The sequence below is a fragment of the Gossypium raimondii genome, chromosome 13 (assembly GCF_025698545.1).
Source record: "Gossypium raimondii isolate GPD5lz chromosome 13, ASM2569854v1, whole genome shotgun sequence".
NCBI classification, from domain to species: Eukaryota; Viridiplantae; Streptophyta; class Magnoliopsida; order Malvales; family Malvaceae; genus Gossypium; species Gossypium raimondii.
In genome coordinates this window covers 54,539,247-54,555,609 of record NC_068577.1, presented here as the reverse complement: position 1 = coordinate 54,555,609, position 16,363 = coordinate 54,539,247, and the positions used below count along the sequence as shown (strand labels likewise).

At 30.3% G+C, this 16,363-nt stretch overlaps 2 protein-coding genes and 1 long non-coding RNA gene across 3 annotated transcripts; 2 read left to right on the top strand and 1 right to left on the bottom strand.

The window, feature by feature from the left end:
* Positions 1-668: 668 nt before the first annotated feature.
* LOC105782591 (polyadenylate-binding protein-interacting protein 7) lies at positions 669-5,639 on the bottom strand. The gene is made up of 6 exons (XM_012607424.2): positions 5,459-5,639; positions 3,736-4,630; positions 2,676-3,117; positions 2,500-2,570; positions 1,699-1,823; positions 669-1,386 (listed from the first exon to the last, which is right to left on the bottom strand). The coding sequence occupies exons 2-6, from the start codon at positions 4,528-4,530 to the stop codon at positions 1,092-1,094; spliced, it is 1,728 nt and encodes a 575-aa protein (XP_012462878.1). The 5' UTR covers positions 4,531-4,630; positions 5,459-5,639; the 3' UTR covers positions 669-1,091.
* A 1,970-nt stretch (positions 5,640-7,609) lies between these two features.
* LOC105783560 (hypothetical protein) lies at positions 7,610-8,544 on the top strand. Its single transcript, XM_012609101.2, has one exon. The coding sequence runs from the start codon at positions 7,986-7,988 to the stop codon at positions 8,406-8,408; it is 423 nt and encodes a 140-aa protein (XP_012464555.1). The 5' UTR covers positions 7,610-7,985; the 3' UTR covers positions 8,409-8,544.
* Positions 8,545-10,556: 2,012 nt separating this feature from the next.
* Positions 10,557-11,963, top strand: LOC128035929 (uncharacterized). Its single transcript, XR_008192540.1, has 2 exons — positions 10,557-10,622; positions 11,721-11,963. It is a non-coding gene; the product is annotated as an uncharacterized LOC128035929 (long non-coding RNA).
* The last annotated feature ends 4,400 nt before the right edge of the window (positions 11,964-16,363 follow it).

Below are 16,363 nucleotides of genomic sequence, written 5' to 3'. Positions count from 1 at the left end.
CGTTATACTGCCCTATGCATAGAGTGAAACAGATGTATTTTAAACTATTATCGTAAAACTACGAAGGTTTTGCATTTTGTTTTTTACTGAAAAAATAGATAATTAAATTTTTATATATTAGATTAAAGAGTAAATTAATTATTTTGTAAAAAAATTATCTATTTGTACTATTAAAACTAACATGATTGATAAAATAATCGACAAGAACTCATAGTGTGCCACATGTACTTCAAAATGATGTATGAGAACTAGTTTTTAATAGTAGAAATAGATAAAATTTTAATAAAATGACCAATTTACTTTTTATCTAAAGTATAAGGACTAATTTACTCATTTTATAAAAAAAATACAATATAATCTAATTCTTAATACAAAGACCTCTAGTGTAATTTTACCTGCTATTATTGAAGCCAAACTCGAACTATTGGATAAATTAAATTCTAAGTGTTCTAATGATGGATTTAAATCGAATTTAAGTTCAAACACAAATAACCAAGTTTATAATCCCGTATGAAGCAGATTAAATAAATAGACTCAAAAGTAATATAATTTTTTATCTTAAATCAAACTCGAATTTTAAAACCGAAACTCAACCAAGCTCAAGATGAACTTTGAATGGCGAGTTGAGCTTGAACTTGAATACTATACAGCTATATAGACCTAAAAAGTAATAATGAAAAGTTTTCAGCATTTAGCACAATAGTTTAATTTTCATGAATCATACAATCATGATGTAATTCAAGAAGTAATTTAACAAAGTATAAATTTAAGATACAAAATTAACAAAACGGAGAAAAACAAGTTATCGGCTAGACTCAGCCTCGCCCTCCCCTGATGCTCTACCAAAATGCATTTGCTATTCTCATCTAACCTTTTTAAACATTAATCATACACTTCTGCTACTTCTGTTCTTTTTTTCTTTTTTTACCAACCCTTTTTTTTTCGATTTTTTTTTCGGACTTTAAATGCTTCCTTTTCCATTTCCTTCCCTTGTATAGATACAAAAATGGCTACTTTTCAACGGATTTTTTCCTTTTTTTTTTCTTGTTGTGTCAAAAACTCCTAGAACTCGTGCTGTGGAGTCCAGGTCTTCAATATATCACAACTCGAAGTAGTCCCGGCTGTGGTTCGGTAAAGTCAAGGCACTCTTCTTCAAGGAGATAATGTTGTATGGCAACTGGAAGTCTTGCTGGAATACGAGAACCCCTAGCATGGTTGCCAGTTCCAACACTTATGTAAACCTGAAGGCGCTGATCTGCAGCCCGAGCTGTTCTCCTGAGCACTGATAGTTCATAGTTCAGCATATGAATGGCTTCACTAACAGGCAATCCATGCAGGTCTATGATCCGTTCCTGCCCTCCAACAATCTCAGGAGGAACTTGGTTCCTATATTAGTTCATAACCAGTCGAAAAGTATCAAGACTACCAAAATAATATAACACTGATTTAGATACCGCAATAAGAACAAACAATTACCAAGATTCATAACCCAGAAACTCATGTACATAAACAAATAGAGACAGGAGATAAGGTATTGTGGAAGTGATGGATATGGAACGATTACACTTAACCTCAATGTCAGTAATCACTGATAAACAGATCTCAGACGCAATAACATTACCAGCAACAAAAGTACGGGTTTAAGTCTGTTAACCACCATCACGAGGAACCAAGTGCGACAGGAAAGAAATGACAAACCTCTGGCGAAATAAAGATTCTTGAGTGTTTCCATGAGTTGCCTTCATATGCATATTTTGCAGTTGTCCTTTCACGCTAAGTTCCTTTGTTAAAGCCTTATTGCCAGTGAGAAATCCTTGACGTGCCTAATTATATCGATATATATATATAAATAAAGTAGCATCAGTTAACAATACGGATAAGTTGAGCAGACTAAGTTCAGTAGGGAAGAGAGAAGAGAGAGAGAGAGAGAGATGAATATTTAGAGCAAAATTCACATTCATGAGTAGACATGGCAATCAAACTTCAGAGATTTGCAGTCTACCTGTCTAATGGTTGATGACTCGAAGCACTTTGTGCTCTGTACAGTACCATCAACTTTGAAAAGCAAGGGATTCAGGATATTGAAATGGATGATTGTGACTGATTATTTGTTGCCACTATCACTAGACTTATAGACTTCCCAACTTAAGAAATTCGGATAGCTAAATTACTAAACATGAAATACAATGAAGCTTACCTTAAGAGAGAATGGAGGGAACCACTATTGGAGTACATATTCTATTAATTATGTCTATTTGTTTGCATATCTAGCTAAGTTAATTGATGCCTGATATAACTTGGTTGACAACTGTAAGAAGAAAAGGTAGTCGTAGTAGCTGAAGCAAAACTCATTTCCCAGGGTTGCAAAAGGAGAGCAAATAAATGAATAATAAATAAAAGGATAAGATAGGCAGCACCTTATTCATTGCTTGCCAACAAAAATGTAAAACCTATTATTGTATCAGTTTAAACATATGCAATAAAATTCCAAGGAGATACCTGGTCAAAATATGCGTTACGAGATCGTGCATGGTCTTGAGCGTCTTCCCGCAGTTCAGGGTATAAATTTGCTGCCAGCTCAATAATATTAAAACAAATAGATACGGACAAAGACATTGATTGCTCCTATTAAAAGCTGTATAAACACATGAAACTTTAGTAACGCAGAATATTACCGACTGCATCTCCAGTTTCAAGCCAAGCAGGATCTGAATGAACACGTGTCTGCAACCTATTAGCGTAAACCCCTCTTCCAGGTGCAAGACTGAAGGTATTAGCCAACCCATGAGAACTTCTACTAGACCCAACAGTCGAATTGGCAGAACCATTTCTATCATACTTCCATACTCCAGAATCTTGAGATACCATTTTCCTGATACCTGGTACAAAATCTATGGCACCTCTAGATGGAAGAGAAGAGTTGGATTTGAAAATAAGAATGTTGTCCTTGTCAGATGATAGATAAGGATCAACATTAAGTTGAAGATCATCCCCTGCATATTTTGTAGCACCACTCTGATCATCTGACACAGTAACTGGGAAGCCTAGCGTACTTAGATTGGGAGCCAACAAGGTTTTTGAATTCGGGTTCTGGTTGAAACCACCATCAACTTGAAGCTGCAATAAAAATCAAAATGATCCATGAAATGCTAAAAGATCTTAAAAGGAGAAAACACAAGGCAAAAATTCTAAAAACTTTGTGAGGATGCTGGAAACCTGTGAGCCACAGCATGTAAAAACAACCTAAGAAGAATATGACTTCAAAAACCACGAAGAGAAACCCCGATAAAGAAAAACTACTCGCCATGCCAGGCCTCATAATATTATGAACTAGAGGCTACATGCTGTGGTGAATTGAGTCGCCTCAAAACTTCATTAGGAGCCAGCTTTTCCGTCAAACCACGGTTTGCATCCAAACCATTAACATTCCCGGGATCCACAACAGATAACCAACATCCCGTAAATATAGCATAAGTAAAGGGGGGGGGTGTTAAAAACATTTCCAGTGTGTATAAATAAAGGAAAATTAAAAACTTAAAACTTCCGCATCCTGATCTAGACCATAAACCATTTCTTAGAGTGGCTGCAACTCTCCAACAATTGATAACAATAATCGTGAAATGGAAAATATAAGACTTCAAGACCTAAATAACTGACACATCACTACATCTTCAAACAAAGGATAAAAAGTAAGCACTAGAAATCAACTAAAAACAGTTAAGGACCTCCACTCACCTCATGTTGTGTGAGCATCTCAATAGTCAGATTTAAATCACAACCATTGGCAAAATAAACTTCAGCAAGGCTTTCGGCAGCTAGTCCGGGGAATTGAGAAGCCAAAAATTCCACAGGATTCATTTCAGGACCATCCATAATGGTCTGCTCCCCCAACAAATCATTAACAAATCTATGTCTAGAATTTCCACTATATGGTTGTCCCTCCCTCCGATTGCTAAGTAGCTGATCACTATTAACAAGTTGCTTGTCCCAAGGTTTGGCTTGCAAAGGTAGAAAACTAGCTGCAGTAGGATTCTTTCCATAAGATGAAGCAGGATGTCTCAATTTTTCAGCGATGTTACTGCCATTACCATTATGATGCAGTAGTTGCTGCTGATTATCAAATATATATCCACCACCAGCAGAAGCAGGAAACCTTGACGCTTCACTGTCACCATGCAAGGATAAACCTGCTAAAGAGAGGCTCCCAGGTCCAATTCCTTGAGAATCATCCTCGTTAATAACCTTAAAGTCTGGAGTAATGTCATCAGGGAGCTGGCAACGCCAGAACTGATGAGCCTCATCATCGGAATTATTTGAAATAGAAGACTCAGACCGATCAAGAACTGCTTTTCCTAAGGTTCTAGAAATAGCAAACCTTGTTGCATCAGCCGCAATAGTGCTTCCTGAAGAAGATGGTGACCTAAGAGAAAAAGGAACGAACTCTGCTGCATTAGGATTCAAAGTTGTTACCTTGCTAGGGGTATTCAGTTTTGTGTCACTAATTTGGATCCCTTTCTTAGATAAGCTCATTCTTTACTAAATGTATAAAAAGGAAAAAGTAGATTCTGCATAGATAAAAGAAACTAAAGCAGAGGATACACCCTCGAGTTCCACTAACTCTAACCAAAACCTGCAAAACCATCCATCATATCACATTATCAATAAGTCGAACTTACAAAAGAAACCTAAATCGAAGACAAAATACGTGCATGATACCAATCCTTAACAAATATTATACCAATAACCAAATCTAGAATGAGATTGACACCCCAAAACCACCAAATCTCAACATCACTCTTTAAAGAAAATTTTACAATAACCATTTCCATGAAAATACAGATGATAACAATGGCAATGAGGAAAATAATAGAAGTCTTAATAACCATATCTGACTCTTAGGCATGCATGCAAAGCCATTGCTTTAAATGAAACAAACGTTATAGATAATACTATGCCTAATTAACAGCTGAATGGCAACTACTGTTAATCAATTTCGTAAAAACAACATTAAGATATGCTTAATTCAAGATTAGGAGCTAAGCAACAAGTTTTTCATTAAATCAAAACCATTAAATAGACCAAAATCACGCCAATATACAGTTCAAAACCCTAGAATACACTTTTCAACAAGATTTAAAACCTGGAAAAGGAAAGCCACAAATTCCTCAGGCAAACAATTAAACAGCGAACTCATTTACAGTAAAAATCCTTAATAATAAAAACAACAAACTCAGATTTCCAAAAAAAAAAAAACAAAACAAAACAAAATCGAAGTTCTAACTAAACAAATAATTGAAACGAAAATCAAGCATAAATTAACGCTATAAATCTTGCATTATCCAAGTCATTAATTATCAGAGATCTCAAGTCAATCCATAAAAAAAACAAAAAAAAAACAAAAATAAACACAACGAAGAAAGAAAAACGAAAATCGAGAGATCTAAGAAGAAATTTATACCTTTTCGAAATAAATAGAAAGGATTCATAGTTAAAGAAATGAGATGATAGAGTTTCAGATATATTTTTTTTCTTTTTAAATTAATTTTATAGGGATTTGAGCTTTGGTTTTTGTTTCGCTTTGGCTTGCAGCAGTATATTATTATCTCAGATTTTTGTTCTCTTTATTTATTTATTTTTATTTCTGAGATTTTTATTTTGTTCGAAAATGGCTTTTGCTAGTAGCTTAACTACCACAAAAATATTAAACAATTCATCCAATTCCAATACAGCCCTTCGCCACTCGATTTGACCTTTTTTTTCTTTTTTTCTTTTTTAGTTTGTAAGCAGAGAATTATGTATCTAAATGTGTAATTATGTGAAAATTTTTAATAATATTTTTAATTTTTAAATATAATTTAAAAATAAATGGTAGAATTAAAAAATTACCATTAATGTATTAAATATTTAAATTATTTATTTTATTAATTTATTACATATAAATTATAAAATTTATCCATATAAATTGTTGAACCTTTAATTTTTATATCAAGAATTTAATGTCAAAGTTTAATAATATTGTTTGGACTAACTTTTTTAATTTTATAAAATATGAATAAAATTACGATAAATTAAAATAAATAAATAAGTTTTCAATTTTATAGTATAGTAAATATTATTTTATTTATGTATCTTTAACTTTGGATATTAATTTAATAAAAATATTATTCTAAATAATTATTTAATGTAAACAAATTAGAATGCGAGGTGCTAGTTACACTAAAGTAATGACAAAAGAAATACTTATGCACCAAGAACGACGCGCATGTGAGGCTCTGAAGGTACGCTCCTAGGCGGGACCAATCAAACCTTTTAGACAAGAAAGGCAGAAGGGGAAAACTAGGCAGCCATGTTGAACCAAGCACTAGTAGACGGCACGCGCTGGTATCTGGTCGTGGGGAAAGATAAGATAGTGGAAAGAAGAGAAATCTGTAAAGAGCACGTTTAGCTTAGGTAACCCATAAGATCGGTAATTGTCCTGACAGCTGGCAACGGCAGATCCTGTTTTAACAGAAACAGAACCCGCACTTCGGCATTATAATCGCCTACTGCTCAAACCATTGCAAATAGAAAATAGCAACCAATATCAATGTCCCACTTGTGAAATTAATGATTTGCTCCTTTACTATATTAAATTTTGAGATTAATTTTTATATTTTAATTTAATAAATTTTGATAAATAATAATTCATATAGGAAGATAAATTGAAATGAATGTTAGAATAGAGTAGCTACAAATATTCAAACCAATTATCAAAATCCGTAATCACAATTATAAAATCGTTTAGGCATTCATTTTAGTCATTACTGTTAAAATTATTTCTAAAATTTTAACTTTCCACATCATTTAAATAAAATAAAAAATTTCCAAATCCATAAAGAAAAAATGAGTTTAAGGAATTGAATCCGAACCTCTTATAAAAAATTGTTGGAGAGAACTCAAAAGTTGAATTGCAAATCTCTGAGGGGTTTTCAAAACAAAAATTGATGGGGAAAATGGATTTTTTTTCAAAGGATGAGAAATCAAGTAAAATTGAAAAAAGAAATTTTGAATGCTTCTTTTGAGCTGATATGATTTCTGCAGAGCTTATTGTAGATGAAGGTCGTATCTGATGTCGCTATTTGTTGGTTCATCTAGCCGTTCTTTCTATTATGTTATGTTTTTTTTCTCAAATTCCGAGTTAATATTTGAGGATGAAGACGGTGCTTGGATTTATGGGAGGGTTTTCAACTTTTTTTTTGGTTAACAATTAGTATTAGATATACAAATGGCATACAATACTTACGACATGATAAATTATGTCATGTGGTATCCAATGCTCGGTCCACATGTTAAAAAATGTCATATCGAATCACCATTAGAGTTTTTAATAGGAGTGATCAGAATGAACAAATTAGAGGTTTCAAAGTTGAAATCTAATTATATCTATTTAAATAATTATAATTTAAAAATATTTGGAAAAAAAGTTAATCAGATTCAGAGGAATTGTGAAATCTATATAAAAAATTGAATAGTGACGTGGAAAACAATTACAGTGGCTTCAAGCCGCCAATGATTGAGGCATTGCGTTATCTCTTTTCTTTCCTTATTTGTTGTGTTTATATAAACAAACATTTTCACATTCATTTCTTAAAGGGAAAACAAATCAATCAAAGGCATTTAGCCGGAGAGAAATACGCGGAAAAATATAATCTCTTTGCATCCATGCAATCAATATCTATAGCTGCTTTTATTTCTCCATTTTAAATAGACTCCGATCAAGAAAAAGAAATAGACAGTACGAGCCAATTTCGGCTCTGAAATGTATATGAAATCTTCGCTTCTTCTTCACATGTTCGTTGCTGTCGTTCAAGAAAGGGAGTGGGAAAAGGAGAGATAAAACAACTTTCCTCATCTGGGTTTGAATCAAAATCAAAAACCCATTTGCTTGATTACAACAAGGTCGAGTTTTTTTAGTTTTTTCTTTTCTTTTTTGCAGGTGAGCTTCAATGGTGACCAAGATAATGGAGCCTTTTAAAAACAAAAACAACCAAATCGAAGTTGAGTTCGCTGAGTGCGATTGTTGTGGGCTAACGGAGGAGTGTACGCCGGCATACATTGCTCGTGTACGTGAAAAATTCGAAGGGCGATGGCTTTGTGGGCTTTGTTCAGAGGCGGTGAAAGATGAGAGGATTAGGTCGTCGTCGCCGGAAGATATTATTACGATCAACGAAGCGTTGGTTCGACACATGAAGTTCTGTGAACAGTTTAAGTCGTCGAGTCCGCCTGTAAATCCTACTGAAGATTTGATCGCTGCGATGAGACATCTGATTTTAAGAAGTTTGGATTCTCCGAGAAAGAACAACAACGGGTCGTCGTCGTTTGTCCGATCCAAAACTTGTTTTTCCAGGTTTCCGGATGGTGAAAGTTAAGAAGGAGGTTTCAGGTTCTGTCTATGTAAGTTGAAATAATATTTGTGCTTTCAATAAGTTCTATGGCAAATGTTTTTCTTTAACATTGATATTCTCCTCGTATTTGTTTTTTTAATAAAATTAGTACGTTTTAACACATTTAAATTCACCTCGAGTTAAACTCAATCAGTATCTACACAAATATTTTTAACTTAGTTAACTTGTGTTTTTCTTTTATCTCCTTTGAGATATTAACAAAATTCGAATCGAAGTATTTTTTTAACTCATTTTCCATCCAATGGTACATGGAAGTTCTAATGCGAATTACTTAAAATTATTGTAGATTCACAAAATTCTTAAAGGCTCTGATGGGACAATTCAGAGTAATTGAATAAAGTATTAGAGTAGCAAATACATTCTATTGTAATTACAAAAAAATAATTTATAATGGTCTATTTGAACAATCTTTCTTATGATTGAAGTTATGAATGAACTATACAATATGCTAGTACGATCTAATTTTGATTGTTATGTTATATTAAGGTGATGGTGTTACTATGATAAATATTTTTTAAAAACAATAAACATCTTCCTAATCATATTTTGAATCCCGAATATCTCAAATTAAAGAGGTCTATAATACTTGTGTCTCAAATGATATCATACCTCGCCATATGGTGCAAGAAAACTTTTTTATTTGCATAATTAATATTGACCTTATAATATTTGAGTTCGAGTCCAAATAATTTATAACTTTAATTATAAAAACTTATTTTATAAAAAGGCTTATGCCATGTTAAATCCCTTTTATATTATGTAAATTAAGTCAAAATAATATAAATTTTATAATACATAATATTTATAAGAAGGTTTTACAAATTGTCCAAAACTTTCATAATGCTCGTTATATATAATATATTTTTTCTATAACTTAAAAAATATTTTTCACAAATAAGTTATGATAAAAAAGCTATAACATTTTTTATGAATAAGCATATTATTTTATAATATATAATATGGATAAGTTATGTTCATACTTGACCACAATTTTTATAAATAAATATATTATAATACTTTTATAATATGTAAATTATTTTTATGAATATTTTTTTATAACTTCAGAATTTTTTAAGATTTAAATAATATAAATTTTTTAACTTTATAATATAAAAAAATTCTATTGTAACATCTCCACTTAAAAAAGAAAAGAAGAAGAATATTTATGGTAGAAGTCTTTGAATAAATAATTTATAAATAAATAGCAAGTATAAGAAATTATGATCGTTTTAGAAAAATAAATCGGACATGAAAACAAAGAGGATTATTAGTAGGAGTACGAGGTTAAGTTAAAAATTCGCATCGAATTTAGGGATTAAATTGAATAAGTTAAAAAGTATAGAGACTAAAGTGCAATTATCCTATTTTATTTTGATGGAAAAGACTTAATGAAATTTTATCATTATTAAAAAAAATCAAAAGTTTCATGATGAGTTTAAATGATATTTTCATTGGATAATTATTATTTAACATTTTATTTAAAATAATTAAATATTATAATATGTATATATAAAGAGAGAAAGATAAGTTGTTTCTCATCTTTCTCACGAAAGATTGGGGAAAAAGAAAAGAAAAACCTGTTCATCATTTTCCTTCAATTTTAAGTTTAAGGTGTGGTTTTCTTCAAATTTTTTATAGATTTTAAATCTTTGAAGCTTGTCTTACATATTTATACCAATAATTTTTATTTTATCAAGTATTTTAAAAGTTATCATTAAAGGATATTGATAGAAGCTTAGAAAATTTAAGCGAAATAGATATATTTTTGGATAGGAAATTATCAGAAAACGAGTTCTAACTTGTTAGAAGTGTGAAAAAGAAACAAAAATGGATGAAAAGTTTATTCAGTATATTTGACCATGTTAAAGGGGAAGTAGAGAACAGTGGTCACTTTGTATAATATTCGTGCTAAATAATAGCTTGTAAAACAATGAGTACTCTGGTGAAGACAGAATTGAAAACGGATAATCGAGTTGAAAGATATGCGAATTTCGGACTAGAAAAATTAAGTTGTCAATATGAATAATCATACATATTTAAGTTTGTTTTTATTAGTTTTAGTTTTAGAATGGATAAATGATGTTGTTTCGTAATGAATTGCTCCTATTGTAGCTAAAAACGAAGCGAACATCTTGAAGGAGAAAGACGAAAAAAAGGAGTAAAGCAATTAAAACTTCGGTTTGTGCTAATATCTTATTTTCATTACATAAAACTTTAGAATATTTAATTTAATATGACTAGTTATATTTATTTTATTTTATTTTATTTTATTTTTATGAGTTTTGGATGAGCTTGAATAATTTAGTTAATATTTATAAAATTATGTTTTGAGATGAATACTATGTTTTTCATAAGACTAAAATAGCGAATTCATTGTTATGATTTGGATTTGAGTATTATGAGTTTAGATGATTGAGCAAGAAAATATTTAATATGCTTCAAATTAGAAGCATATTTTACATTAGGCGATATGTGATTTGAATATGAAATAGAATTGAAATGGATTGTGAAATTTGATTTTTACCCCGTTTCACTAAGTTAGACTAAATCAGATATAGTTGGTATGCCATAGAGTCTTTATGCCAGAGAATTTAGACCTCCTAAATTCCCAGATGGTCGAGGGAGAAAAGGCCAAGTCGGTTAGTTGTTATTATTGTTAGCCCCAATTCCCAGAGGGTCGTGGGTAGTCGCAATCCCCAGAGGGTCGTGGACTACTATGATAGTCATCATTGCCGAACAACTCGGGGTGGCTGATTCATGTATCTGGTTATGAGTCTAAACTTTAGTACGGGGTCTAAATTGAAAGAAAGCAAAAACAAAACTTGAATTTATTTAAAATTCCATATTGTGCAAATTAAATTAAGGGTGAGTTTGGATGGGCGGTGCGTTTACCTGCGGTTAGTGTAAAAACAGTGGTGGCGGTGAGATTAGATACTGTAACGATACTGTAGCGTGAGACAAAAAGTAAGCTAAACGCACCGCACCGTACCGCACCGCACCCAATCGTCCATCCAAACTCACCCTAATTCTGTGATTTTGAATTTAATTAAAAAGCTTATTTTCTTTATTCAATTTGTCAATATCAAAATATTAAATTTTATTAATATTAGAATTTTCTTTTATTGTGGTGTTATTAATGATATTTATAATCATGTTTTAGTTTATTTCTATCAATTAATTTGTGTTCAATACTTATGTAATGATTTATATGATATTAGCACCACTGAGCATGAAAAATTTGCTCAGCGTACGGTTTGTCTATTTTTCCGTGCGCAGGTAATTAGATTCGTTAGATCGTTCCAACAGCATCCGAAGAACCGAAGTTCAGCTAAAACAATGTTGGTGAAAAGCTTACTTTATAGTTGATGTAAATGGTATGTACCTAGGCTTATATATATATATATATATATAATATTATATCGTAAACTGAATTTAAATATTTTTATTATGTTTTCTTAGCTAGTACTTTATAACTAATGTTTTGATAAAATAGTAAAGTGTAGAAATCTAGTTTATTGATATGTATTGAGAAATCGTAGTGCTGAGAATTGATTTGGGAGATAATTTGAATGTGGATATTTTGTGAAAATCAAAATTTTGTTGGGGGTTTATGTAAAATAGGCAGAAATGCTGCCAAAATTTTTATAAAATAATTTTACCACTGCGTTTCCTTTTCAAAAAAAAAAAAGAAAGAAGAAAAAGTGAGTTGTTTTAGCAACGAAATGTGACATTTTATATTCTAATCCAACAACTAGGTCGGGTATAAGGTGTCACATCTATAATCATCCCAAACACTCATACATGCTTATAATATAATTTTTATAACTTGTATAAAAATATTTTTAAAAAATTGAATTTGAGTGTAATTATTTGTGTAATTACTCCAATTCTTATCGTTCCTCTAAGAATTGGGGTGCACCCAATTCGTTGGGGCCTACCAATCACATTGGTTACCAAAACATGCCACCCTTGTATAAATTGTAAGCAATTACACCCAAATCTAATTACTAAGTAATTTTTCAATCACTACCTAAATCCATTGTGAAGTTACTTTTATCTGCTAGATTCAAAATTCTCTTGAACTAGGTGAAACCATCTCATTAATCACTCTAAATTTTGTATTGAGTAATTTGGTCATTCTCAATAAAATTGGAGCAATTTAATCAATGTTAATTTTGAAAGTGAGCAATCGAAGATAATTAATCATGACAATTAATGTTTCTATCAATTTAACGTAATTTTGATTGATATAATAACAAATTAAGTCCTCAATATTACATGTTTTATTAATTTGATCGTGATTCTAAAATAAATATTTAAAATGTATAATTTTTTAAAAATAATATATAAAAATAACTTTAGCTTCATATAAATATATATAAATAATCTGAATGTATAAATTTTAAGGACTAAATTTGTTATTATACCAATCAAAATTATGTTAAATTGATGAAAAACATTAACGATATAATTAATTGTCCTTAGATACTCACGATTAAAATTCACATAGATTAAGTTGTTCCAGTTTTATTAAGAGAGACTAATTTGTTAAGTATCGAAATTGAAAGAGACAAAAAGCTATTTTTACCCTTCAACTCATGTGTTTTAACTTTCCTTGGTAAAAAAAGCATTGCTGTTACAAAAATTCTAGTTGTATAGGGCTATCTGATTGGTAGTATTTTTCTACGTAAATATTAGCAATTTGTTGAGAAATTTTCGATTGTTGACTCCTTTACAATTCATTATTATCTTTTGTAGCAAAGTTGTCCCTCAACCCTGTCGAGAATTTGAATAAGTTCATAAAATGATTTTATCGAGAGCCTAATTATTTGAAGAAATAGTGAGTTCATAAAATGAGAGCAATGCAAAATTGTGCTTGATTGGAATCGAAACTCTTACAACATACTCATTCCCTATAGCTTATAAAAAATTCATTGGTAAACATGTTACCATTCGAGTTAACTTAATAGCCCCTATAAGTTATATGGTATGAGTTCAAATTCAATCACGTAAATGCACCCTATGAATTGCTTTCACTTTATTAATTTACCGTCACTTCAAATAATTAGGTTTTCTGTAAAGTCGAGTGACAAGATAATCACTAAAAACAATACTAATTTTAATTTATTGGTTTTAAGTTTAAATATGCTAAAGATTTTTATACTTTTTTAAATTTAAAATCTAGTCCTTATACTTTAATTCGAGACAGTGAATCATTGTACTTTTTTATTTAAAAATCTTGGCCCCTTCATCTAATTTTGCTGTTAAAGTTAATGGTATCGAAGGTAAAATAATTTTTTACCCTCAACATTTACTGAATTTTGTCAATTTGGTTCTTACCTTTTAAAAGTATATATATTTTTTGAAATTTTTAAAAATTATTTTTTCCATATTTTAAATAAAACATAAAAAAATATAATTTCAAAAAATGAAAAAAATTAAAAATCCTTAAAATTCATAAAATAAAAATTAATGTTAAAATTAAAAAAAAATTCATTATTATCTAAACCAGACTGAGTTATCATGACGGGAGAGGGTGGAGTAGATTTATGTCACCGATTGCCCACAACACTCATATTCATCGTATGCTTTGATCTCCAACTTGAACTTACATAAACCTCTCCACAAATTCCGAAAATGGTAACTTCTTATCAAGTAGTAAAAGTGAACTACTAAGGAACGTGAAATTCATCAACATTAACTTAACGTACAAACGATGGATGAAATACATGCTATCAGTCGAGATGTCAGGGACTTGTGAATCACACCACAATAGGGGTTTTCATGGAACACATTGTCGGGTTGGATGTTGAGAATATAAATATGAAAATTTTAAAAATTTTATTTTTCATAATTTTTTTAAAATATATTTTTATGTTTTTACTTAAAATATGAAAACAAATAATTTTTTAAAAAATTAAAAAATTTATGTTAAGAACCAAGTTAACAAAAAATTGTAAACGTTGAGGGCTAAAAAAATTATTTTACTTTTAACATCATTAACTTTAACAACAAAATTAGACGGGAAGACCAAGATTTTTAAACCAAAAAAAAAAGAAAATACAAAGACTCAATGTCTCAAAATTAAATTACCGAGCTCATGATATATTTAAACTTGATTTTAAGTCAACCACATTTCACATCCTCTTAATAAAAAATAATTAACCGTTTAGCCGTAAGTAGGTTTGGAAAAATATCTGGAGATTGGCATCAGAGTTGTTTGGACCTTAAGGGTGGGTTTGGATGGGCGATTGGGTACGGTGCGGTGCGTTTAGCTTACTCTTTCTCTCACGCTACAGTGTCGCTACAGTATCTAATCTCACCGCCAATGCTGTTTTTACACTAACCACAGGTAAACGCACTGTTGATTTTAACCACCCTAAGAATGTGACCTCACAAAGGCCAACCTTTGCAATTTGTTCATGTGCTACTTGTTTATATTTTCTTCTTTTAAAAATAAAAACAAAATAAGGGCCCAAACAGAAAAAACAACCTAAAGCTCCACCTATATGTATCAAAACTTAATTTTTGAGTGGTTAACCAGTCTAATCAAATCTTTTTTTTAATTAATATTAATAATTTAATTTAATTTTAATTTTATAATCAAGTACAAATAATTATTATGTAAATTTGAAGTTACCCCAAATTTCAGGTTATATATGTCGAATTTTATTTTAATTGGTTAATTAGGTCTTTTTTTTTTTGAAGATTTAGGGAAATAGATCGATTTTGAAGAGTGTGTAAAAATCGCGTTCAATTAGGCATGTTTTCTGTACAATTGGCAGAAAAACTCGTCCAATTGGGCGAGCTTTCTGTACAGTTGGCAGAAAAGTTTGCCCAGCTAGGTGTATTTTCTTTGGAATTTTCAGAAAACACTTCTAGCTGGACGTACTTTCCCGACATGTCAGTAAAAAGCACGCCCAGCTAGACTCGCTTTCACACTCTCTCTTCAAATCGACTTATTTCTCTAAATCTTGAAAAAAAAAACAACCTATTTGATCAATTAAAAAAATGGCATATATTACCTATTTAACCCAGATTTCAAATTAAAATCATTAGTAAATATTTAAATTTTAGCAATTTAAGACATTTAAAATAAGTTTTTGCATAATTATTATTCGAAATTTTTTTATTTTAACCTCTTTAAAATCTGTAAAGTTATATGTTAATTCAAGATAAAAGTTACCTTTTAATCTTTAAAATGGTAAATTTATATTTTAATCTTTCACAAAATTTATAATTTTATTTTAAAGTTCTAAAATATTTCTGATTTCATCCTAATTAAAAAACTGTGGATATTGGGTAATTCATACAAGTTTAGGAATGCATGCATAGGCACTATAATAGCTATTTGGGTACCTTTTGGAGTCCTTAAATATATGCAATTCTTAACGAGTTCTAAGTAAACCCGGTTTAATTAAGTAAAGTCTTAAAATAAAAAGATAATTTATTTAAATTTAAAAATATTTTAATAATAAATAATTAACAAATGTAGTAATTAATGGTTAATAGTTAATAATTAATAGTTTTGTAATAGCAGTTAATAATGTAATAATTAATAATAACAGTTAACAAATATAGTAATTAATGGTTAATAAATATATATGTAAGCAATAATTGATCCATGACATTAAATATGAATTGTTAGTGTCAATAACTATTTAATAAAAATATTTGATTGCGGTCAGTATGGCTGTATAAATCATGATTGTTTGATTACGGTCAATATAATGGTCAGACAGAGAGGAGTCTAGCACGAATCGTCAAAGAACTATTAACAAGGGATTGACATGTGAAGGTAAAGTTTACTCCACGTGCAACGAATATGGCTGTTGATTCTATGGTAGCATTAGGAAGAAATGTTCCTATTGGTTTGAGAATTTATGATGTTCCTCACAAGATGATTGAAATGGAGATTC

What these genes read in the sequence shown, in the direction of transcription:
- LOC105783560 (XM_012609101.2), top strand. Translation starts at nt 7,986, where the DNA reads ATGGTGACCAAGATAATGGAGCCTTTTAAAAACAAAAACAACCAAATC.
- LOC105782591 (XM_012607424.2), bottom strand. Translation starts at nt 4,530, where the DNA reads ATGAGCTTATCTAAGAAAGGGATCCAAATTAGTGACACAAAACTGAAT. An exon ending in TGAAACTGGAGATGCAGTCG is followed by an intron (nt 2,571 to 2,675) that starts GTAATATTCTGC and finishes TTGAGCTGGCAG; the next exon opens with CAAATTTATACCCTGAACTG. An exon ending in GTAACGCATATTTTGACCAG is followed by an intron (nt 1,824 to 2,499) that starts GTATCTCCTTGG and finishes CGATATAATTAG; the next exon opens with GCACGTCAAGGATTTCTCAC.